Source organism: Phoca vitulina, unplaced genomic scaffold (assembly GCF_004348235.1).
Source record: "Phoca vitulina isolate PV1807 unplaced genomic scaffold, GSC_HSeal_1.0 scaffold71, whole genome shotgun sequence".
Lineage (NCBI taxonomy): Eukaryota > Metazoa > Chordata > Mammalia > Carnivora > Phocidae > Phoca > Phoca vitulina.
Window position 1 is genome coordinate 8571032 of NW_022589774.1, and position 26256 is coordinate 8597287.

Sequence of the window (26256 nt, forward strand, 5' to 3'; positions counted from 1 at the left end):
CTGAAAGAAAGAGATAAGTTCTCAGTCTACCTGCTCTTGGCATTAAGCTCCAGCATGCATGTTTTTTGATGAACACTGGAAAATGCATCGTCTGTGATCTGTGCCACGGGGAATGTGCATTTGGAGACCTTTATTGTATGGAGGCAGTGGGTGTGAATGCCCTAGCATTGCTCTTTATTGACAAGCACAGATTTGGAGAAGGTTGATTATAAATGGGATCTCAGCCTCTGGCCACATAAACAAGCAAAGTGAAATGGTCCAATCAGGGAACACGGCCCCTTTCACACGGTAGCCAACAATTTGGCTAACCAGCCTCAGATGCAAGACGCACCCTGCACATGAGGCAAGCCTTCACAGACGTAGGAAGAGCTCAGTCCTGCAGGATTAGTAGAAATCCATCACCATGCACTCCAGATTTAAAAAGTAAGTTTTAGAGTAACTCAGGCCAGATTTCGTGATGGGCCTAGGGAAGGATCAGCTCAGATCATGTGACCTGCAAGCCATCTGTCTAAGCCACGCTCACAGAGCCACAACCTAGCATTATGAATTAGTCTCCTGCTGGGGGAGCGTATTGGCTGGACTTTAGCCAGTGCCAAGGCCTTCTGGGAAAGATCAGCAGATAAGGGATCTTGGGTATGTTTAGAATATGAAGACTAGGAAGCAAGACAGATCGAGTCACTGTTCCCCAGCCTGAATAACAAAGCTGCTAGGAGACAGTGAAGTGCTTTGCTGCTCAGTGCTCCGACCTTCCAGTTAGAGTACAGTGCTGGGTTTTCGAAGGCAACGATGACTGTGTATTGGGAGCTCACTGAGGTGCATTTGCAGGAAGGAAAGGATTATGCACTAACCACTTATTATGGAATTAGTGCCCTGGTCACAGAGCAAAGGAAGTTGGCAGAGTTGCAAAGGATTTGGGGCTCATGGGAGAACCCACGCGATGCTGAGGTAGGGGCGAGGAAGAAAAATACACAAATAGATGAACTAGCCTGACCAACAGGTCCTAGACTTCCTCTGGAGACAAGCACTGCCAATGCAGAGAACTTCTCATTTCCACCGGTCTTTAGAACTTTTAAAGTTCTTTCACACTATTTATTTCATGCATCACTCAACGGTCCTGTTTTATAGTTGAGAAGTGGATTGCTTGAGACTTTAACTGTTTTGACTCATTTGACTAGTAGTCTAGTAGTTCTCTTTTTTTTTAAGATTTTATTTATTTATTTATTTGACAGAGAGAGAATGAGAACAAGCAGGGGGAGTAGCAGAGGGAGAGGGAGAAGCAGACTCCCTGCAGAGCAGGGAGCCCGATATGGGCTCGATCCCAGGACCCTGGGATCATGACCTGAGCCGAAGGCAGATGCTTAACCGACTAAGCCACCCAGGCACCCCGCAAAACCAGTTCTTAAGCAGCTGGTATTTTTTACTTCAAGGTTAGGGGCTTTCTCTATTACATTAAACTCCCTTCTACCTCTGTTGTTGTAGTTAGTTCCAAGCCATTAACCCCTGTAAACTCGGTGGCTTGGTATGGATCTCTCCTCAGCCTTCCGATCCATCTTTCCCTGCTTGGAGACAGAGAGGACCTATGGACCAGGTGGACAAGGGCCTCCCTGACCTTGTCCATCTGTTCCATCTGTACCTTTTTCTTTCCGTGAACACTCACAGACCCTAGACTGATTACGGCTAAGAGGATAAATAGCTCAATATTTGAGCTCAGGAACTGCTCGTTTCTTTTGCTGTTCCTTCTTTGGTTAAAACCCTCCTGTGATTCCCATCCGAAAAGGCACTGTAACATCACAAATAAGGACGTAGATTTCAGAGCCTGACTCAGGTCTGAATCCCAGCATTATGAGTTATTAGTTGTCTTAATTCTCTGAACTTCTATTTCCTCATCTATAAGTGGAAATTAAAAATAACTATATTTTGGTTTTGCGAGAATGAATAATATATTCAGTGTCCGGTATAGTGCCAACCCCTTAGCAAGTGCGTATTAAAGTTATGATTGCCTCCCAAATAATAGCCCAGACATTTTAGCAAGGCTCAAGGCTCCTCACAGCATGACCTCCTGTCCCCACTTCACACTCCAGTAAGCCCGTCCATCCTTCTAATGCAAGAGATTCCTTCAGATCCCTGTGCTATTCTCTCCGGGGCTCATGGGGGAAGGCAGAAGGCCATTCCACTTAGAGGAGGGAGAGCTCTTCAGAACCTGATGTCCCTGCTCTGCCTGCCATGGAAAGAGTTGGTTCCTTGCAGAAATCAATGTGAGAGCATGTCCTTTGAGAAAGGGGGGACCTGGAAGGTGAGGAGCGAGATTACAGTGAATGATGAGTGATTATATATGAAAGATCTGGAGGGCAACTTGACAATTGAGCTGGAAAATTCTCATCTTTTACTGATGAGACATAAGAGAAATGTGGCTTTTTTTTTTTTTTTTTTTCTGTAGAGCAGCCGGGACCTTACCAAATAACAAATAAGTAGGAAATAAATGGGAAAATGAGTGGCCCAGTTGAGTCCAATTAAAGGCGGACCAGTACATCCTAGCATGCGAAATTATCCTCAAATTTTAACATTAGAGTCAATTTTTAAACCCGATAAATTTCACTAATTAGTTAGGCAGTGTAAAAAAAATTCTGACTCTACATAGAGTAGCAAAGACTAACAAAGTGTTATCAAGTGATTATATTTAAATGATTTGTAAAACACATGAATTATTTCAAAAATAATATGCCTCCATTAAAGTGAAGAGTTTGTCCTCTTGGTTTGATAAAACATTTCCCTTGTAATCGTGTAGACTTTGATAATGTCTTAAATAGCTCCCCTATGCATGGATTTGGGAAAGGTAGTTTGGCCTAGCATATGTGTAAGTTGTGATATATTTTAATTAATATTAAAATTAATATTGGGGCGAAGTTGTCAAGACTTTTCTGGACACCGTGGCTTTGTTATCTGGTGTTCCTTTCATTTCAAACGGCAATTTTCAAATCCGTATCAAACATATGTTAACAAACCCGAGAAGCAAGTGTGCTTTTCTGCAACCACTCAAAATCATAGCTTTTCAGTGGTTCCTCTGCTATGAGAGACTTGTTTGAAAAATGTGCAGAGCAATGACTAATCTTTATTTTGCTTTGGGCCTCTGTCTTATTACTATCCCTGGCTCAACTTTGTGGGAGTCAGCAGGGGACAAATGTCCCCCCCACCTCTGCTGTACTTTGGCAGCCACAATCAGCTGTTGAGATCAGAGTGTGCTATTAAGGAACCCCATTTTCCAAAACAAGGGACACACAAAGTATACAAGCAATGGGGTCAGGTGCTCTTTGTTCCATAGCAGAATATTTTAGTAGGATCCTGGGGCAAAATTAATTATAGAGAACAAATTCTGTCCTTTATCCAGGTGTGTGGGAAGAGCAAGAAATTTGGGGCCTTCCTTCATAAAATGGGCATCTGTGAGTATGAACCTCTGAGAACCCGTTCAGATGCTCCTGGACATAAAGGTCTCAGAGTTGAGGACCTGGGCTAAGCAACAGGTAAAAGCCTGGAGTGTGTCACCCTAAATCACCTGCCCATCCATTGATCCTACTCTGTTCTCTCATTTTAGGGATATGGAATATTCTCCCTAAGCTTTCCCTCAAGATGAATGTAGCCTGGGGAAAGGAAGGTGACCTATGTAGTTGTTTTGGGGAAATTTTCAATCAAATGATTGCATTTTTCCCATGGCACGTAGCTTGCGATCATACTTTCATTTGTTTGCTTGTTTACTTGAGGTCTTTCCTCCCTACTAGACTTGGTAAGTTTCAAGAAGTGAGGGACGCCATTTGTTTTACTCACGGTGGTATATTCACACCCAGAAGAATGCCTGGTGTATATTAAAGACTCCATCAGTGCTGTGATATGAGTGGATAAAGGTGCGTTTGGCCTACTCACCATGTGCCCAGTCTCGTGCATGAGAAGGCACTGTTATAACTCAGGGAAAGATACTATCTTTGCCTTCTGAACGCTCAGAGGGTGTCACACGAGGGATTTAAGATTTATAAAGCCTTGGGTTTGATCCCAAATCACCATTAATTTGGCAGTTACTGTGAAAATGAATGTAATTTTGAATATGAGATCATTTACTGAGTAATCGTGAGAAGTCTTTGCTTGTGACATAGAGTGGTGTAACGTAGGTTTGTGTTACATTAAAAAGATTAAGGATGGAGAAAAAGTACCCTTTCCAGCAACCAGCAACTGGGAACCACAGCCTGAATTCTAGACAGTTCTACATGGCTGAAGGTGGATTCATCAATGGTTCCACCATGGCTCACTCACTGAGGGATCTCATGCAAGGCACATCTTCCTGGGGATGCAGTTAAGTGGATTTCAGGGATCTTTTCCAGCTCTAGAATTTGGTTTGACAGAGCCTGGAACCAAAACCTTCTGCTGCCAAGGCTTAGCGGTACAGAGCAAGAGCTCCGACCATCGTATGGTCTTAGCTTCAAGGCCCAGCTCGCCCTGCTAATGCTAGGTACTCCTTAGCCTCTCTGAATCATGTCTGTGAAATGGGGATAGTCATAGCTATGTGTCCTAAGGTTATTAGAAGGTCCAAAGAAAGAGTTGCACTAAAAGTGCTTAGCATAGAGTCTAGCCAAGAGGAAATATGCAGAAAGTTAGCTCTCATTATTTCTAATCTCAAATATTTCATATTTATGCTCTCACCCTTTTTATTATTGGTAAGCCTCCAAATAGAGCTGGGATGATTTTTCTCTGAGCTGCACAGTAAATAGCTCATGATGGACAGTTGGTCATTTAACTTATCAAAGGGCATCCCTTTATGTGCCATCAGGACCTTGATATACAATGCCTTCCCCCATATTTTGAGGCGGTTTTATGGTGTTGCTCATCCATGCTTTTAAGAGGTGTCCTACTATCCCTGTCAGAGGGGTCATGTGCCCCATTGCAGATGAAATCCTTCGGAAGCGTAGGTACGCCACTATGACGTGAAATGCCTTGCCCAACAGAATTTCTGGCCCAGAGCAGACCTAATTCCTCTCTCCTGGTTTCTTATAAATTCACTGGAAGTAGAGTTTGTCTGAAGACCACTAAGGAAATGGAAGTAAAATACTCTATTTAGGAAACGTCACTAGACTAGGCTCCATGAAATCAAGCACAATATGGGGAATGCCATCCGGTTAGATGCAGTTTCACTGGTGCTTGCAAAGGGCCTTTGCCTTTGCAGGTTGGAGAGGTGGGTGTGGAGCAAATGGTGTGCTGGCCCTTCCTTTCACAAAGCGTGTGGACTCGACAAGTGCCAAGGCTGTAAGCGGGATCTCCTGGGCCTGTGCTTGTCCAATTCCCTGTTGCTGTACAGTTTCCTGTCCTCCCTGAAGTTTTCTGACTGTTGCCTTCTCTCCACCCCCCTTCCTCTTTTTTTTTTTTTTTTTTTTAACTGCTTTCTGCTTGGATCCTCCATAGGAACGCTTTGGGGTAAATATTGTTCTCACTTTTCTTTGAAGTAAAGAATCCGGGAAGTGGGTTGGAGGAGGGTGCAAGTACAGTTGGGAGGGAAGGAACCTGCCCACTGAAAAAGGACTGGTGAGTGTATATGAATGGTAAGTTCTCACTGACATCCAAGAGAACAAAAATTAGGAGTCGCCAAGCCTTCTTGGGAAGTGATCATTTGCATTGGTTTGGGTATGTATTTGGCTTGGAAGTTGCCTTTTTTAGGTAGGTAGATATATGAATGTAATACAGTAAAAGAGTTTATAAAATATACAGAACCCCTGGATGCAAATGACCTTCTAATGCAGTACTCTTGGATTATCTATATCCGGAGCTCGAATGGAATAAGAGTGGCTTATAGGCCATGGCCTACAGCCATTAAGAGGGTCTTTAAATTCACATTCTGGGCAAAGCCAGCATTCTCTGAATGATATTAAATGTCTTCCTACCTTGCCTTCTGTGGAAGCATAGATCTTTTATCTCCCTGCCAGAGGGTGGGTGGTGGGTATGGCAGGAAGGACGAGGTAAAAAGCAGGCAGAAGCCCTTGTAGTTCCCATCTGATGTTCTGGATCCTGTTTCCCTGGGCTGTTGGTGTCATGGTACTCTGAACCAACAGGAGGAAAGAACCAGAGCCTGAGCTCACTCTTCAGAGTCTCATTTCCTACCATCTGTGTGTGTCTTTTACAAATTGCAATTGTTTGAATTGAATGCAAAGATCTCAGGGGATAAGCAGGGTGGAGAGAGAAATGCAGGTTGATTGATTCATTTCATTCCTGAAAATAAAAAGAGAAGTGTATTTTATCTATTAGGAGCAAACATTTCCAAGCGGCTGAATAGGGATGCTCATGAGCTGAAGGGCAAGGATAAAGGTGGGCAGGGCCTGCAGTTTGGGCCTTCTCCAACTCTCTGGCTCTCCACAGCCTGTGCTAGGTATAGAGTGTCTCAGATGGGAAGGGACTGCAGAAAGAGCCAGCCACGCACAGATAACTGGGGTGTGAGCCAAGGTCCTGGCAAGAAGCCCGCGTGACATGCTTTCTCTGGAAGCGGCAGCCAACACAGCAGGAGTGTTATGTCCCCAGTGCCCTTCCTCACCCTGCTCTCCCCTGAACTAATGAACTCTGCAGGGGTGACAAACCTAGAGCCAAAGAAAGGACTAGGTCAAGTCCCCTGATGAGACTTGCTTTCGACCGGGGTTTCCTAGTCCATTCAACAAATATCATTTGAGAGCCTGCTACTGAAGAAGCACCAGAGCAGGCACAGTGGGGATCCAGAGTGGACTGCCAGTCATGTTCCCTAGTCCATTGGTCTTCCATTTGCATTCTGCTGGTGTGGTAATGAGCCGCATTACTCCAGCCGTTGGGGAGAGGAAGCGTTCATTACCGTACGTGCATGGATGCCTCTGGGTGCATGCCCGTGTGTTCCTCTGTGTGAGGACACATGGGTGTGCATGCATAGGAGTGTGTGCACACTGGGGAGTGAATTGAAAATTTTCCCAGAGCATGTTTTGTGGGGTTATCCTGAAGGGAGTCTACTCTGACCCAATCTCTGGTCTCTTGCCTAAGCGTCTCCCCTTTTACCCTGTTGTTAATGCAGTCGTATGAATGCCACTTTCATTTCTCCCCCTGTCCTCTGACCTCTGGGGGCCTCCCCGCTGCAGAACAAACAAGGGGCGAGACATCAAGACCATCAAATCTCTGAGGGTCCTCCGAGTTCTTAGGCCACTGAAGACCATCAAGCGCTTGCCCAAGCTCAAGGTAACATTTCCCGAGGCCCCTTTGTCTTTAGCTTGTGATCAGCCTGCTTTTGGAGGATCATTTCTGGGAATATTCCTTTTGCTCACACAGAGACTGGGGTTCTTTCAAATGCCTGAGTTAAAGGCCTTCATTTCAAAGAAAAATAACCAATGGGCCAAGAAATCTATAAGGGGGCTTTGGCCTCTTGAGTCCAGCCCCAGGTGGTATTTTGTATATACTCTGCCTGTGGCATGTCATCCAGAAAGAACCCTGTGTCATTTAGGTGCACTCAGAACAACAAAATGGAAGTGGCAGGAGTCCTCTATGTTGTGGGCTACACGTTAGATCATGCTGAGTAACCTGGGATGCTTTCTTCCCTCATAATTCTTGAGAAGGAAAGGATTTTCTAGCCCTGACCCTTCATATTTTTAAGGCATAGATTGGTCGGTAACTTGCCCAAGAACACAGTCATTTTTGGCAGAAGCAGAGAATGGGGAAGCAAGCTAACGTGAATTGAGTTTTACCTGTTGCCAGGACCTGCACTTTCATAGCTATATTATCTTGGTTCTCCTCTTTTCTGGCCCATGCCCTCCCTGCTCCATCCTCCTGGGGCTCCTTCCTGCCCTCAAGGTGTGCTTTACCATTCAAGCCCAGTTTGCTAACATGTTGAGCCCTCCTTTCCCCCGCCCCCTCCCCCCACACATAAATTGCGATTAAGGGAAGCTGAAACTTCATGGGGGAAAAGTTCTTCCTCTGAATTCCTGAGCAACAGCCCGCCACCATGAGGGAGGGACCAGGACTCCCGGTTCACAGCCCAGAGGTCCGCTCACTGCTGCCCCAGGCCACATGGCCAGCCGACTGAGCCACAGCGCAGGGCCTGAGCCCAGTCTCCAGGTTCCTTACAACCCTCTACCATCGTAGTGCCAGGCCTTGTCCGTGCCCATAAATACTCCTTTCTGCCAGGGGGCCTGGGGCCCTAACCACTATTGTTAGCTGCAGCCCAGGCCCCAGGGGTCTCCTTTCTTCTAAGCTATGTTGGGGTCCTAAGGAGACTGCAGACAGCATGATGAGATTAGTTAACAGGCTGGAGAATGCAACCGCACCCTTGGTTAATTCCATTTAATTAGGAAGTGCTGGCTTCTGGCTTCTCACGCTCTCTGCAGCTCCATAACCTGAGGCAAGTATAGGTGGCTCTGATGAATCTGTAAGGCTGCGGGCTGCTCACCTTCCCTGCAGTGTTGAACTAATTAAACCAGCGCTGTTCATCCAGCGCTGTGAAGAAGCAACTGCACAAACATGGCAAGGGCACAAATACAGTGCCACCATGGGGCACCACTTTCCAGTGAGCTAAACCTAAAAACCTAGAAAATAACCTAAAAATGGCTTGGAATGTGGTGAGTTCCTGTGTAACCCCTCAGGATTCTGCAGAGGGACACCCATGGCCTGTAACTGGAGAGCAAGTCTCTGATTCTGCCCACCCCGTCCCCCTACCCTATGAGAAGGCAGCTCCCCATCCCCACCCACACCACCTATTGAATCTTCATCCCCAGTACAGCCTGCCTTAAGCTAAAAACATTTACATGAAGTGTTGAACATACTTGGAGTGAATGTAGGAATTTATTCCAAATATCATTAAATACTAAGTAATAATTTACTCTCTGATCCATTTAAAACGGTAAAGAGAAAAACAATACATATTCAGTATATAAACCGAATCTAAGAATGTCACCAAATAGATGTCAGGTTAGGGACAAGCCATTTAATGGCCAGAAAGGGCTGAATGTTCTCAGAGATCCCTTTCTGCAATAGATTTCTGTGCCTCCTGCTAATTGGAGTACACCTGTTGGGCGCCCACAAAGGACTCCCTGCATTGCCTGCTGCCATTTGGTTTCTACTGCTTTGGGTTTGCTTTCAGATTCAGAGCACGTGTGCCCTTCCAGGTGGTAGATTCTTGCAGTCATGACCGGCTTGGAAGCCAGCTCTGAATCCCATGCGTGTCACTTCTTAGTAAGGGGCACCTTCTGTGTGGGGCTGGCTGGTGGTGATGTGGCCCTCACTCAGCTCTAGGCAAAGGCACAGGCCATTCCGGGGACCCACAGGGCTTTTGACTTCTCTTTGCAGGCTGTCTTCGACTGTGTGGTGACCTCCTTGAAGAACGTCTTCAACATCCTCATTGTCTACAAGCTCTTCATGTTCATCTTTGCTGTCATTGCAGTCCAGCTCTTCAAGGGAAAATTCTTTTATTGCACAGACAGTTCCAAAGACACAGAGAAGGAGTGCATGTAAGTGCGACCAGCACGCGCTGCTCACCTTCTCTGATGCGTATTCCGGTGATGCCCACTCAGCCCTCCACACATAGCTCTTCTCTTTCTCTCTTACCTCTCTCACATTTCTTCTTTTAGGAAAAAGGCAAGATAGGAAATTGTTAAACTTTTATTGAGCACCTCTTTTGTGTCAGACATGGTACATAGCATTTTACACCCAGTTTTTCACTTTAAGTCTTTGCAGTGACCTTTTGAGATAGGTTTCATTTACATATTCTAGATGTGGAAGCTGAGGCTCAGAAAGTTTAAATTGCTCAAGGTTACACATGGTGACGGTTACACAAGGTGACTAGTAAAAGGATTAGGATTTAATCTTCCATGTCTACTAGGCACCGAATACAACTTTTATCCCACAATCATAGACTGCCTTTGATAAGGCTCTGCTTTCTTCCTCACATCTGTATGCCGATTATTACTCAGCCACATTATTGAAGTTTGTAGAATCTCCTTCCTCTCCCACGAGCTATAGTGAAGAGGCCCTATTTCATCTGTACTCTGGTTTTAGAGGCAACTATGTAGATCATGAAAAAAACAAGATGGAGGTGAAAGGCCGGGAATGGAAGCGCCATGAATTCCACTATGACAACATTATCTGGGCCCTGCTGACCCTCTTCACCGTCTCCACAGGGGAAGGATGGCCTCAGTGAGTGATGGGTTTGAGTTGGCATGCTTGTCTGTGAGCTGGGATAGGACACCATGGTTGCCTTGAGAAGCTTATTCAAGATAAATGAGGCTGACCCTTTGTTATTCTCCCAGGGAAAATAAGTGGTTATGAGTGGACGAGACAGGCAGAAGAGAGGAGGAATGAAAAGCCTTAAGGCAAAAATCAAGAGGGAGATAACAAAGTCAGAAATATTTGCAACTCTTATTGTTTCAGTCTCTGGGGATGGTTTTAGACATATTTATCCTCCAAGTTGGCCCTTCACCTGAGGATTGAGGGTTAAGAATGAGCTGGAAGAGGGGCACCTCAGTGGTTCAGTTGGTTAAGCATCTGACTCTTAATCTCAGCTCAGTTCTTGATCTGAGGGTCATGAGTTCAAGCCCCACATTGGGCACCATGGTAGGTATAGAGCCTACTTAAAAAAAAAGAGAAAGAGAATGAGCTGGAAGAACTCAGAGACCCTTTCTGTGATCATACCTGTCATGAAGAAGACAACAGAATGCAGTTTCTTTTTTCTTTTCTTTTTTTTTTTTTTTTTTTTTTAGAGAGAGTGTGAGTGGGGTGGGAGAGGGGCAGAGGCGGAGAGGGGGAGAGAGAATCTTAAGCAGGCTCCACGCCTAGCATAGAGCCCAATGAGGGGCTCGATCTCATGACCTGAGCCGAAATGAAGAATCTGGTGCTTAACCGACTGAGCCACCCAGGTGCCCCTAGAATGCAGTTTCTTAGGCTGCTGATGGCTGATTTTTCAGAGACTTGTCAATTACTAAGACCCCACTTTCTGGTGGCGGCATACTCTAGTTGGTAAAATGCCAAATAGACATCCAGCATCTCTTGGTATTGAATATGACAACCTAAGATATAAAATAATGTCACTCTTTCTTAGCAGTTGGATGCATGATGGGACAGGGGTTAGAAAGGGCAGTGGACTGGGGATCACTGGATCTTCACTAGCTTGGTTATGGACCCTAAAAATTACGGTGGATCTTCAAAGTCAGGGAAGCCACATAAGAAAATACAATAGATGGCACATCTCCTAACGAAGCCTTAAGTCAGGGCCACTGCCAAGATTGCCGTCCACCATCCATGCCCCCTCATTCTGTCCCTACAGAGTCTTACAGCATTCTGTTGATGTGACAGAGGAAGACCGAGGACCAAGCCGCAGCAACCGCATGGAGATGTCCATCTTTTACGTGGTTTACTTTGTGGTCTTCCCTTTCTTCTTTGTCAATATCTTTGTGGCTCTCATCATCATCACCTTCCAGGAGCAAGGGGACAAGATGATGGAGGAGTGCAGCCTGGAGAAGAACGAGGTAAAAACAAGTGGTCTAGAGCATGGGAGTGCAGGGGTTCCAGAAAGGATGCTTGGAATTGCAGTGGTAGGAAGGAAGACTGAATTGTCTTAACTTTATTAAAAATGACAGAAGATGGGAAAAATTAATTATTGTCATTAAATATTTTTTGAACATATGCTCTTTTAAGACCTAGGCATGAGGCACAGAGAACTGGAAGGTTTATGATGTAGTCCCTACCTTTAAGCAGTGAATAGTCTAGAAGTGGCAGTAAAAGATGTGTACCAAAATTACAACATTAAGACATTTGCTTACCTGGCTGTGTCCTTCTGTGGTATGTATTTGCTGTAAGGATAAGGGATATGGCTTGCTTATTGTGGCTTTTCTAGTAACAAGCATAGTTTTGGCACGTTGTAGGGTTCATTATTTTTGTAATGGAATGGAACAGAAACTGTTTGAGACTATGAGAGAAATTCAAATACAGTGCTATGGGAACGCACAGGGAGATAGATTTTTACATCTGACCGAGGGCATCGGGTAAGGCTTCCTGCCTGCTCATGTTGGCTGCAGCCTGTGTAAGGGACATCACTAATCACCATGAAGTCCACATCCCATGTGCTAGCCCAGTTCTGTGTACTCATTTAAAGGGACTAAGCACCTGTAGTTTTGTCCCCATAATCCCTGCTGCCCTTTTTACCTTTTGCTTGTCCAGCCCGACCCTGTGTTTTCCTGCACTGTCCTGTTCTTCTAGCCACCTAACAGAGAGCCCACCAGTGGGCGAGGTTGAGGGAACTTGAGCTTGGGCTAATAGCTGTAACTTTCCTTCAGAGGGCGTGCATCGATTTCGCCATCAGCGCCAAACCTCTCACCCGCTACATGCCGCAGAACAGACACACTTTCCAGTACCGCGTGTGGCACTTCGTGGTGTCCCCGTCCTTCGAGTACACCATCATGGCCATGATCGCCTTGAACACTGTCGTGCTGATGATGAAGGTGAGGGCGTGGTGGCTGGGAGGCACTCAGCAGACGGGGCCTTTGGGGCTCGGTACCTCCCAGGGCTTGAGACACCGGGCAGACGCTTGCCTCCTTCCCTTCTTCTCTCCTGCGGAATCTCTTTTTGATCTTGTCCCATTCAGCAGCCCAGCCTCTGGGCCTTCTGGGCAAAATGCAGTGAGACCTATAGTAGCAGGCCAGTAGTGCCCAAGGCCCCGGGTGCTGGTGGCCATCAGATTCAGACGAGAGTGGGAATGTCAGGAGATCTACATGATCGTGGGGTTCTAAAGGAGTGTTAGAAGAGGTGTGATCTTATTTAATAATAAATGGTAAGAAAATGTTTCTGTCACTCTCACCTTCCTCTTTAGGAAGACTGGCTGTTTTTGCTAATAAGTAGCCACCGTAGGGCATGGTCTGTGGTTTCCTCTGTGTTGTCTTGTTCTGCTATGTGGGATGCGTGGTCCTCCTTGCTGGCACGTCCGTTGCGCCTCCTACACCACATGCCAGAGTGTCCCCCAAGGGCAGGGATGAGAGATGGCCAGCCTCGATGACAACGGAATATCCCCCCTCACCTTAAGGGTTTGATTCTTTTTCTCCTCTTTTCTCTTCTTGGCAGTACTACTCTGCTCCCTGTACCTATGAACTGGCCCTGAAGTACCTGAATATTGCCTTCACCATGGTGTTCTCCCTGGAATGTGTCCTAAAGATCATCGCGTTCGGCTTCCTGGTACGGCATGCCATGTACCCCACCATCGCGCTTGTCTTTCCTGCCTTCTGGAGGCCTTCCCGGCCTTTGCTAGAAGGGGAGTGGCTCCCACCCTTCCAGAAATGGTTCACACACCTGACCTAACTGTGGGCCTGTTTCAGCTGCTCAGTAAACTGCCCGAGAAACAAGAGGATGCATGAGGGTATTAGGAGAAAGGGCAAAGGAAACCAGATCCCCAGCTCCATACTCATCCAGCCATCAGCTCTGGTCCTGTCAGGTTCTATCAGTGGTCGAGGGGTGACAGAATTCTTAATAGAACTGCAATTTATTTGTCAATAGGGAGCAAAACAAAATTTGGACTAATAAGCCTTGAATGTTTATTTACTGGTAAAAGGTATAAGATTTTATAATTCAAGTGGGAAAATGTCTGTCCCTCTTACCCTCAAACATAGCAGATACTAGATTTTACCTAATTGTCCTCCTCCCGTTAGTTACATGAAGCACAATTTCTGCTAACAAAAATAAATGTTTATTACTTAAGCTTACAAAGGCTTGTGACCATTAAAGGGTGTGAGAGAGAGAGAGAGAGAGAGAAAGAGAGAGAAAGGTAAATTGGTAGATAGGTATGCTGGAATTAGGTTTGAAGAGTGTTGGGCTGAGTTTTTCTTGTATGAGTCTTTTATTTCTCTTCAACTATTAATTACAATTGCTTGGCACATTCATGCATCTCCTTTCAATGGTGTTAAGCAAACCTAGCCCTTGGTTTCAGTGTCCTATAAACAAAATAGTTCTCTCTGCTACCACCCTCCTTGTTCCAGCGTTTACAGTGAGATCAGTAAAATGTAGATAACCCCACTTGATGGCTGTTTCACCCTTACTTAGTGTGTGAGCTACCATTTTAAGTTATGTGTGTATGTGGCTTTCCCTGCAAGAAAAGAAACTTTGCTGATTATCCAAATAGGGGTTTGTCTGGTAGCAGCTTTAGCAGGGACTCTGGGCTGGGCTTGATAAGTGTGAGTGTTGATTGTGGGGGTTGCTTTTGGTCTCCTAATGGTTCTTTGAAAAGTCATTAACTTGATGGTTTGGGGAGGGGAGTTGAAGAGAGCCCATTGCAGGTGGCTGCATTGTTGCTCACTTGACTCCCCTTTGAGTATTTTGAGACTTGGGGAAATAAAAAAGTAAAAAGAAACTACCACCAACAAAGATGCCTTTATAATACAGTCTAGCCCTGAGCAGGGTGAGCAGAGTGAGGGACAAGCTGGTGCCACAACAGGGAAAGTTTTTCTATGCATCTTGATTACTTGCATATGCTATTGACATTGTCTGTGACTTAAGTCCCCAACTGTGCACTAATTACGGTGAACGCTGAATACATACTTATAAGCTTAACTAGACTCAGCTCCAAAGCCTGCCTCCTTCCCACCCTCACCTCCATATTTTCATTCAAGGTCTAGAGGCATTTTCACACGATAAAAGACACCACTACTCCCAAATAAGTCTTTACATTGATATAGTACTCTAGGTTTTCAGAATATCCTAACGTATACTATTTTGTTAGATCTTCTCAATGATTCTGAAATACACATGGCAGATGCCATCATTATCATTGTTGATGTTGATTTAAATAAGGAACTTGAAGTTCAGAAAAATTGTATAGCTTTTTAAAGATGACAGAATAAAAGGCAGTAGAAGTGGAAAGTGGGATGGGAATAAAAAAGGAAGAAGGAAAAGAGAGAATGAACATTGGTTGCCATATTAAGTACCAAACTCTTTATATGTTACTCATTTTAGCTTCATAACAGCTCTACTTAGATAGGCGTTATCAGTTTCTTTTATGGATGGGCTAGGGCTCAAGAAGATTCAGTGCTTTGCCCAAGGTTACTAAAAGGCAGAGCCAGCATTCAGATCCTGATCTAATCTGGCTTGAACGCACAGTCTGTCCACGGTAATCTACTAGTCTACACTACACTGTGCTATTATTCTAAACCATATTGTATCGTAAAGCCCCTTCAGCTGGAATCCAGAGCTCCTGTCCTCTGAGACCTAGATTCATGTTCTCTCTACTATATGAGGGCCTATCCAAGAATTAAGAAGCTTAGCCAAGGTTGGAAATAGGAGAGCCCTGAGAGCTGAGGAACTCTGAGACTCGACTTGGTTCCACTCCTGAGTAAGTAGGTATTCATCATGGAAAATTGAATTTGTGAGGCTGTGTGCCCTGTTTCTCTGCATGCCCAGCAAGTGCTGGTGGCTTTGGAATCAGACAAGCCTCTCTAAGCCTTAGCTTTGTCATTCAAAATGAGGATCACTATAGTTGCCTTATAGCCTTAGATACTTTGTTGTGTGTACCTAGCTAAGCAGTGTACCCAAGGCATCAAGGCTCTAGTCCCGAGTAGGTGCTCCTTAAAGATCACTAGTGGGGTGCCTGGGTGGCTCAGCTGGTTAAGCGTCTGACTCTTGATTTCGGCTCAGGTCATGATCTCAGGGTCATGGGATCAAGCCCCGTGTGGTGCTCCACGCTCAGCAGGGAGTCTGCTTGAGATTCTCTCTCTCCATCTCCCTCTGCCCCTACCCGCCCCCCCCACTCACGTTCTAAGAAAGAAAGAAAGAAAGGAAAGGAAAGAAGGAAGGAAGGAAGAAGAAAGAAAGAAAGAAGAAAAAGAAAGAAAGGAAAAGAAAGAAAGAAAGAAAAAGAAAAGAAAAGAAAGCTTTGCTCTCACCATACTCCTTTCCTCTCACTATTTGTGTGTCTCTGCCCACTCTTCTTGCCAACCCTGCTACTGAGTATTTTATGAACATAGGGTATTGAAGGTATTGATCATGACCTACCCATAGGATCCATGGGAGAAACGAATGGAAAGAACACAAGGGCCTAGCCATTATCTGGCACATACTGTAAAAGTCACTAATGCTCATTGTGAAGGTGGGGGGGTTGACTTCAGCAGTGCTCTGAGAGTCTGTTATGGGAGCTGCTACCCAAGGACAAGCCAGTGATTTTGGAAACCCAAGTGTCCTGTTTCTTTTAAGGAATATAGTCCAAGGTCTGTGTTCACCTGAGTGGTGGAGATGGCAGCAGAACCTACCTACTGTCTCTGTTAAGCAGGCTGTTACATGGCTGGTGCATTTGCCAGGTCCTTTATTTCTCCTCCATCTCCTTCAACCCACTCATTTTATAACTCAAGAGGTATAACAGCTGAGAAAGAGGGGAAGGATGAAGTCTATTCATCCTATCGCCCTGTGGAGTTAGGAGAAGATTTTTGGTACATCTTTTGGACCTTAATGACTTAAGACATCACTGTGAATTTTATTTTGGCCTTTAAAGACTTAAGACATCACTGTGAATAGTTGAACGTCAGAACTGTATAATTATAGGGTCACATGATATAGACAATTTAAAAGTTGTAGAAAACCTTAGAGTAATATGGTAAATAATTTTATTGCCTTGTAGGTGACAATGATGATCTTTCCTTTTTTTGACTTCATAATATTCTTGGCCACAGATCTCTTTCTTACATATTTTTTTATGTAGCTTTTTAGTGACAGCTACAAAAACAAGGTCTTCAAGTAGTGAGAAGACTGCTTTCCCAAATGAGAAATTCCCAAGTCAGTAAAGAAATACCATTTCCTGTTAGAAATGGGAAAACAAAAGCCAAAGTTAGAATTGCTCTTGGACGTGAATTGACAAGTTTTAATTCCAAGTGACAAACTTATGTAATTAAAGATACCTGTTCTCCATTTCTTTTTCTTTTCCTCCTTTTTCTGGTGCTCCCGTGACTGAATTCACATGGCAGAACTATTTTCGAGACACCTGGAATATCTTTGACTTCATCACAGTGATTGGCAGTATCACAGAAATCATTCTGACAGACAGCAAGGTGAGTGGCTCGTACATCCTTGTCTTTAAGCTTGGCTCTGAAGTAGCATTAAAAAAATCCTTTGTGCATGCAGTCCATTTTTTTTAAAAGGTTTATTTATTTATTTATTTGAGAGAGAGTGAGTGAGCATGAGCAGGGGGAGGGCCAGAGGGAGAGGGAGAAGCAGGCTTCCCGCTGAACAGGGAGCCCGACACGGGGCTTGATCCCAGGACCCTGGGATCATGACCTGAGCCAAAGGCCGATATTCAACCAGCTGAGCCACCCAGGCACCTCCCCCATATAGTCCATTTTTAGCTCATCGAACCAAATGTGTAGCCCTCTAAGTGCTGGGAGCTTATTTCCTCACTCCTGAGCTGCAAACACTGGAGTGGCACTGGGTCTCGTGGAAGGTTTTGTTCATTTGCATGACTCAACAGCAGCCACCTAATGGGGTCAGTGCAATAGGCAGTACTGGAAGAAGCCTCGCGTGCACAGTGTTCTGCTAGATTCTTTGGGAGAGACAAAAGAAGCACAGTATCATTGCCCTCAAAGTTGTTAGACCTGAATCGTTTCCCTAAAATTGTTTATCCTAAAGAAGACTTGGAGACCTCATTGTAATTCTCATCAAATGTGGGCATGACCATCATATGTGCTAGAGGGATTATTTGGTCACCTCTTTAGGGCTTCTAAGTGCAGTTAGGACCACGAGGGCCCCTTGGAAGACTAGAGAGGCTGGTTTTCTCTGACACATGCTGGGCATTCTTCTGGGGGTACTACCCATAACCTTCTACCTGGGAATAGAGGGCAGGCCTGGGAAGGCTTGGAGAGATGGTCCTCACCGGCCCATCAGTTGGAGATGGGGTTGAAAACACAAGACAGAATCTGTGTCCAATTTTATGATCTGAATGAGGGATAAATATGCAAATACTAGTGTGTAGTGTTTTCTAAATGACCGTAATGTCACTAACTATGAGCTTCCTTTTGGTCCACCAGCTGGTGAACACCAGTGGCTTCAACATGAGCTTTCTGAAGCTCTTCCGAGCCGCCCGCCTCATCAAGCTTCTACGGCAGGGCTACACCATCCGTATTTTACTTTGGACCTTTGTGCAGTCCTTTAAGGTAAGCGGTATCAACTCCTCCTCTCTGTCTTATCAGATGGAACACTGCCGGGCCACAGCGTGTCATTACACAGGTCCCTTGACCTCCAGGAATGAGTGTTTGTCAGATGCATCCAATAAATACAGCAGTTCTCAGTTACAGTGCAGCTTAGCTGGGCCACAGTCAGCTCATGCCTAACTGGATAGACTGTCATTCTAGAAAAACACCTCCACTTTGTAACTCGCTTATCTTCTCTGTTGACTGAGGCCAGGGCTTGTCTGAGAAGATAGTCCAAAAAGCTCCAAGCAATCCCATCCGTGTCTGGAGCCAGCTTCTGCATTTTCAGGGACTTGCCAGTGGCTTAATTTCACATGACCAGTTTTTCAAAGGACTCCTTGAGTTGTGTTTGATTGCAGGATGAATCATACGGTCCCATTCTTGTCTTTGTTAGTGTGTTTCCTCAACCACTGAGTGTATGGCATGTTCATGGTCACCTCTGTGTCCTACAGTCTAATAGGATGTTTGGGCCAGGCTGATGTAGTGAGCTGCTTCAAATGGTCTCATGGGGCCATACAGGGGTGTATGTATAAGAAATAGAAGTTTAAAAGTGACCTGAAATCCACTCTAATTGCAGAGACTTCCTGCAAAAGAAGTTTTACAAACAGATTTCAATGTTTTCAGGCTGTAGCAGATATCATAGTTTGTTTTTGAAGTTTGGGGGGGCGGTTTAAGTGCTGTTCAAATGCCTACTATTTTTTCTCTTATTAAAAAAAGCTTTTCAATGAATGTGTTTTGAAAATAAATTTGATGACATTGATTCAAAGCTGAGAAATCATGAATTTACCAATTGTCTCCTTTATTTAATTTAATTATTTATGTATTTTAATTGAACTAGAGAAGGTCAGCCAGTGAATTCAATAGTTTCTCATCATTTGGAAAAGTGTTCACCCCACACCATCATTACTGACTTATTCTCCATCGAGGTCCTGCGGGTTTGATATGTGAGACCAGTTGTAAGGATGTTCAGGCTCCTACAAGCAACCTTGACATTTTTATCATATCCAGAGTAATTGTTTGGTGTCATGACTCCCACAGAGGCCTCACCTCAATGAAAAGAATTTTGCCAAAGCTACATGACAGAGGAGAAATCTAAAACCTTAGTAAGAATTTACCGAGTCTCAGGTGAATTTGGATTTGGAATCTGATACACGAGATACTCCTAAAACCTTTTTGCTAGAGACCTTCCAAACAAGTTACAGTTAGTCTCTCAAGAAATACGTGTCAGCCTGTCACGTTATCATGCTCACCAGCTCTCTGTAAAAATGCATACTGTTGAGGGCAATGAAAAGCATGTCAAAACCTGATGGCCAAGTAGTTGGCTTATTGCAGTGAATATAGAACAGTGAAGACAAGGTGAATCTGCCTCCAGGTGACACCAGGATGGATAGGTGTTTCCCTTTTGGAACAGTCCCAGTACACAGTATAGAAATTATTTTCTTAAAGTCAGCTTCACAAAGGTTGCCTCTGCAGATACACAGCAGGGAGCCACACAGTATAAGCTGCACCCCCGTGGCCTACCCAAGCCACACCCCTGCACCCCACCAGCCATGAGCATAGCCCCCAGTTCTCCATCACTGACCCCTACTTCATTCTTCCCTGTTTTTCCTTGTTTTGAGTTAGAATTTATAGCATGATAAGAAAGGCGATCAGAATGTATCTTTGATCTTTTTCCGAAACCTGGGGGTAGGGAGAGATGAGCTAGGGACTGAAGACATTGGAGTGTAGAAGGTGGAATGAGGGCAGGAAGTAAGCAGAAGGTGGGAGAAGGTAGCAGCACCTCAAGCAGTAAGAAACCTATCTCCCTTCCTTCTTCTATCAGCAGACAGAGTCTTCACATGGCCCCTTGAAATGCAGCCATTTTTCTTCACAGACCTTGGGAGTCAGCACTTTATCGGGGAGGGGATTCTCCTGGCAACTTTCAGTTGCATTTTAATTTTATCCTTTTTTCAAGTTGTAAAAGTCTCCCAAGGCTCTTCATTTAGTTGGCTCTGTTGATAAGCCCTACCCTTGCAGTCTGAAAGCCTTCAATTGATCTCCTGGGATTCGCGCTGCACACAGTCAAGATAGAGTGGAGACTCATAGTTGCATTGTCTTCTATGGAGCTTACTGGGTGGTAAAGGAGGGAGGTTTCCATGTCAGCACTGGGATCACCCCAGAATTATGGAACCCACTCTGGCCCTAAAACCAAATTGCCCTATATCCTCCCCCAGCCAGGCGCCAGTTCCCTATCTTACATTTCCTTCACTTGCCCCTTGCCCCCCTTATTGAAATGTTATCATCCCAGGGTGGCGGTTACCTTGCACAATATGGAATTTTGTGCCGCATGGCTTCATGGCAGGGTTTTGCAGTGGCTAACACTTGAAAGGCTTTTTGGAGTTTTGCATGACACATAATGAAGTGTCAGGAGGCTTAAACACTGGAAAGTGATGTTTCCTCAGAAGATGAAGGTGCCTTCTACGAAATGATGAACAACTGAGACTCTCAGCCCATTCACTTTGCTCCCAGATTCTCCATCAGGGGCTTGGCATTGAGTGAGGGAGTGGGAAGGGGAATTTGGGAGCCAAAGCTAGGTGCTTACTATGTAATTTGATCACAATTGCCCACATTGTTAATATTCTGCAATGCAAAGTGGAATGCATCCCAAGCCCAGGAAGTTTCCCCAGCTCTCCTTGGAGATCTGGGCCACACTTCTGGGTGAGTGAATATTCTTGACAGAAGGTAAATGACAAGCCTCTCCACGGACAGCAGCTTACCTGTCTGTCAGAGGACATGAACATCTGCAAAAGTATGGCACTCTAGAACAGCACAGCCCCAGGGAATAGAGAGTCCCAGTGTCCCCATTTAAATCAGCCTCAGGGCAAGAGTTCCAGTATTGCTGGTGACTGTGGGGTGTGGAGCCTGGGAGCTATCTGCCTCTGAACTCATGGTCCTGTCTCTGCTTTCCTTCCAGGCCCTCCCTTATGTCTGCCTTTTGATTGCCATGCTTTTCTTCATCTATGCCATCATTGGGATGCAGGTGAGCTCATGTATCAGGGGGCTGGTGGGGGACAGTTGTTGCCCAGATTGTCACTGGCTTACCAGCCCAGGCACACAAGATTGAGGGTGAGGCTCATGATGATCCATTTCTCAGGATCTCCCATATTTGAGCTAGACCTAAAAGAAAGTCAGATGGTTGTTCTCTTGTATACAGCAACACAAAATGTGTCTAAGTCTTGAATGCCTGAGATTTATGCCCTAAGACCTACCACTGGGAACAACTCCCAGGGTTCCTAGTAGCCTGCCTAATCCTAAGGGTACCCAAGGGCCATGGTCCTGCTGATTCCTCTCAAAGGGCCAGGCAGCTCCTAGACAGTTCTCTTGGGTTACCACATCCTTTCCAGTTTCGGAGTTGAGAAGTGAATCAGGTTCCCATCCTGGATATTTATGCGGGTAGCCAGAGGCCCACCGAGCAGAAGAGGCCATAAGATCTTTCTAAAGCGACTTCATCTGTGACAGATGGACTCCTGTAAACAGCCAGCAGCTCATCCCATGAACCTATCCAGTTGGATACACTGGATTGTCTGCCTGTCTCAGGGAGGCGAACTTTCTGACTTGGAGATGTGGAGACTAAACCCCAGCATGGAAATTTAGCCAAGTGGCAGTCTCCTGCACTCAGCCAGTCTGGCCACCTTTGGACTGCCAGCCGTCTTGTCAATAGTACCTGTCATCTGGGGCCACTGTGCACATCTCCCAGGCTTGCTGTGTTAGCAGCCTTTTTCCAGAGCGTCTCTGAAATGTCTCTTCTTTTTGCTCCTCTCTCATGTGAGCACTTCTTAATTTTATTCATCTTCTAACCACATTCCTGGAGAGTTTTTTGTTCTCCAAAAAGACAGCCGAATGTCAAATGTGAAAAGGTGTGAGATTTGGTTGAGAAGTAGTGAGTTCTCCTTCAATGAGGATATTTCAGTAGAGATGTCATGATGGTGTCAGGGCTGTGTTGTAAGTGGAATCCCTACTGAAATTTCTGATCAGCGTGATGATGTCTACTAAGGCCCTTCTAACTCTGAAATATTTGATTCTAGAATTTAAATGTTCTTGAATAGCCAAATAGAAACTTAATCAATTATTGCCCATGCTTAAAATAGCGCTTACCTCCTTTTCATCATCAACCAAAATAAACCAGAATAATACCATCTCCAGTACTCAACTGTTCTTGATATTACTGATAATGATGAGAAGGCTGTTTATCATCACTTGATTTCCTGGATGTTCCAGACATGTGTGCTCTTACCCCATGTGTGCTCTTACCTCCATCCTTCCTCCCTATCAGCAGGCACACACACAGTCCATGACTAACATATTCAGGAGTGATGTGAAAATGTTTATGGGTGGATTTCATTGACTCCATTGATGCTTAGCGTAGTTAAGTAACTTATAACATGCTCAAGGGCTCAGTAAGTGGGAGAGCTGAGATTTAAATTTAGCTTTGTCTGCTACACAGCGCATATTCTTACTGTACTGCATGTTCTCTCCTCCCACCAACAAGCAAATACAAGTATTTCTTTGACCCTTTAGTGGGACGTGAGAGTTGTTCAGTCATGAAATTGTGATCTTTACAATAACTGCAATGTCTAATATTTTATTGCCCCGAGACTTCTTTCCAAAAAAATAAGAGCACTATTTCCATTACACAGGGACGCAAATGGCTTTGCCACTGTGATTTGCCTTTAGATGGCCATCTTCCTCCTGGTCCCTGATAGAGACCCCACACCAAGCACATTGCTGACACCTAGCTTGTGACTAGAGAAATTGTATCTAGTATAGTCATAACAAAGCAGAGGGATCCATTTAAACAGAAAGACATAAAGGCAGAAGACCAACATTGGAAAGATATAAATAGGAATAGGTTGAATCTATGAGAAGAACCATTATTCTGAACTTCCACAGGCATCTTGGAAGAAGAGAGAGCTTTGCAGAGGAATCTGAAGGTGGAAGGAAGGAGTAACTTGCTGGGTATGGGAAAGAGTCCTGGGGCACAGATCATTAGAAGGTGAGGCTTTCAGCCTCAGCTCCTGCACTGACCACCTGTATAAACTTGGTCAAGTCACTGAGCCCCTCTGGGCCTTAAGACCCTCACCAATACAGTAGAGGAGTTGGATAGATGTCTTCACAGGTCCTTTTATGTGCCAGAGTTCTGTGATTCCAAGTGAAAGTATATTTAAGCTTGTACTTCCATTAAGTTTTCTGGTGGGTCTCGGTATCCCTTCTTTCTTTTTCATGCCCTTTTGGTGTAAGAAATTTGGTTTGGGACAAGAGCTAAGTGAAAGCTAAAAAAAAAAAAAAAAAAATTAAGGACTGACTTCACAATAAATATACATTTTTACATTTTTGGCTTGAAAACTAGAGTAGATTCAAAACAGCTTCAGTTTCTTTGACTGTTAGACACATGCCTCATGCAAAACCCCAGCATGCCCTCCAACCAGCTGATGACTGGTAAGGTATCGGAGAAAATCATAACGAGGACAATTAATGATGGCTGATGACTGTCATATGTAGAAAGAAAAAAAAAAAAACACTGTAAGTTGTGTGGATGTGATGAATGAGGGATAAATCGTGGATGCTGGACCAAGAGGGTGAAAAGGAGCGACAGTGATGTGAACATAGGCAAGGATGTTGGACAGTTCCTCCTGGGTGCCTGGAACTAAATGTAAGGGGGACTTTTTAATTGCTACTATTTCTGTTTGTGGGCCCTCCACCTGCTTATCTTTCTCCTTCCTTTCTTCACTGGTGCTGGCTCGCTTGCCACTTCCATTCTCCCTGAGAGACAAGTAGTATTTGGGTTTTGAAAAACAATGTTGAGAACAAATTCCCAAAGCAGGTGTCAGTAGGAGTTATTTGAGCAAAATAGCTGGGGGCAGAGATTGTTCCTCAATTGCACATTCTCAAAACTGTTCGGGGGGAAAATGTGTTCCATTTAGCATATATTAGGTAAACTGAAGCATGTCATGTACAGACTGGAAATTGTCTCAGATGTCTGGGAAAGTGACCTGTAGGCCTTCGGTAGTACCGATATTGACTTGTGAGACTAGATCCTCACACCTGAAACGTGGGGGGGGGGAGGGCAGGGAGTGCATGTGGAAGGGCGCCCTTCTCATCTGAAGAGACTTGGGGTCTCAGAGTTCAACATTATTCACTGTCTGTGGACAAATATCTCTGAGTTTTCCCTCTTTTTTCACATTAATTTGCATGGTGACCACATTCCAAGCTCAACAACCAACAGCAGACTAGTAAACTCATTCTATAGCCAGATCTACCCAAATTCATTTTCTTTCTCCTTTTCTAAGTATCCGGTTGTCCTGACTTTCTTCATCCTCTTTGCCGGGACTTGGTTTTGTGTGCCTTCGTTCTCGTGGATTCTAGATTATAGATGTACTGACATTCTCAGTTTGACTCTCTGGATAAGAACATATCCAAGGAAGATCAAGGTGCCCCTCTCTGACCCACACTGCTTGCAAATTCCAGGATAGTATCTGCCCAAGCCGTAAATCACATCTTCTGCAAATACACATGCCCCCCTCATTACTACCTGAGACAGGAAGAGAGGGGTAGTTCCTTCCCTGCACTTCTGTGATGGGGTACATCTTTGACAGACTGCTTGAGTACCATGGTGACAGGTACCATGGAAATAAAAAGACCAAATTAGGTGTGGGAGGAACTACCTACAGGCAGAGTGACTTCAAAAAGATCTTGCCTTCTATGGTCCTGGGTCCCCTTTGCTGCACTGGAGAACGTAATTACTTCTTCACAGCAGGCCGGGAGCGTGGGATCCACCAACCTGTCTTGGTTTGAGTTGTCTGCGTCAGGATTAGGCCACTGGGAAGGGCCATGCGTATGGATTTGCCAACCCTAGTAGATGCAGGTGCATCTAATATTCATGTGCAGGACAAGACACATCACACAGCCAGTAATGCTCTTTGGTTTTTGTTGTTTTTTCTTTTCAAGGTATTTGGAAACATAAAATTAGATGAGGAGAGTCACATCAACCGGCACAACAACTTCCGGAGTTTCTTTGGGTCCCTCATGTTACTCTTCAGGTATCTGGATGCATAACTGTTTTAGCTGGAGCTCTCTTGTCGAGGGAGATGGAGTTAGTCTGCCTTTTCCTTCTATTTGTCTCTTTATTCTGCTTGCTCTGCTCCTATTAAGATACACAGTGGAGTAGAGGCAGGGGATGGGGAGGGGCAGTGGCTCTGAAAAATGGCTCCATTGACGATGGGAAGTTTCCTCAACATCTTTGACTCAGCAGGTAATTTGTAAACTGCAAGTTTAGAATATGTGCACCAGGACTGAGTAGGGAAGGCGAGGACAGATTCCTCCAGATCAAATTCCATTTAAGGGCTGAAACCCTGGATGGCCAGGTTTATGTGGGGTCTTAGATAGTCCCACCACTGTCTCTACCACTGTCAGCAGACACTCCCGAAAAGACAGAGAAGCAGTGGGTGAAGTGGCAGAGCCCAAGAGAGACCTCCTTGGCATGCTCCCATCTCTGGATGGAAAGCACTAGAGGGAGGAAACCTGCAGAGGAGAGAAAGGGATTAGGTGAGTTGGGAAGGAGGGCCAAAGAGAGGATGAGACACGCAGACCTGCTACAACTAACCAAAATGTCTTTGGGGCTCAGGAGTGCCACAGGTGAGGCCTGGCAGGAGATAATGCTGTCGTGCCTCGGGGAGAAAGGCTGCGAGCCCGACACCACAGCACCTTCGGGGCAGAACGAGAATGAGCGCTGTGGCACAGATCTGGCCTACGTTTACTTTGTCTCCTTCATCTTCTTCTGCTCCTTCTTGGTGAGCAAACCCTGCATTCTTGGCTCGAGATGCGGCCTGCCCTGCCCTACCCTACCCTACCCTACCCATCCCATCCTCCAAGGAACTCTTGAAGGCCAGGATGCTTAGTGGACTCCTGGGTAAGTGGCTTCCCATGGCTGCCACCAAACAGATTTTGTTGCCTCTAGGGAAGGTTTGCTGTGAGAAGGAATGATGAGTAGAGTGGAGTTTAGGGAATAGATTATTGAGTTTCATGTTGAATCTGTTGT

The 26256-nt window shown here is 45.1% G+C and overlaps 1 protein-coding gene across 5 annotated transcripts in view; it reads left to right on the forward strand.

The window, feature by feature from the left end:
* Positions 1-26256, forward strand: part of CACNA1E (calcium voltage-gated channel subunit alpha1 E) — a 493636-nt gene that overhangs the window by 435672 nt on the left and 31708 nt on the right. For all 5 annotated transcript variants that reach the window (XM_032393033.1, XM_032393035.1, XM_032393036.1 and 2 more), the window contains 12 exons: positions 5443-5454; positions 7128-7224; positions 9325-9485; positions 10033-10170; positions 11297-11498; positions 12306-12470; positions 13087-13197; positions 16965-17048; positions 18021-18146; positions 21136-21201; positions 25167-25258; positions 25843-26008. In XM_032393033.1, coding sequence (XP_032248924.1) covers positions 5443-5454; positions 7128-7224; positions 9325-9485; positions 10033-10170; positions 11297-11498; positions 12306-12470; positions 13087-13197; positions 16965-17048; positions 18021-18146; positions 21136-21201; positions 25167-25258; positions 25843-26008 — 1420 coding nt within the window. The remainder of the gene's footprint in view (positions 1-5442; positions 5455-7127; positions 7225-9324; positions 9486-10032; positions 10171-11296; positions 11499-12305; positions 12471-13086; positions 13198-16964; positions 17049-18020; positions 18147-21135; positions 21202-25166; positions 25259-25842; positions 26009-26256) is intronic.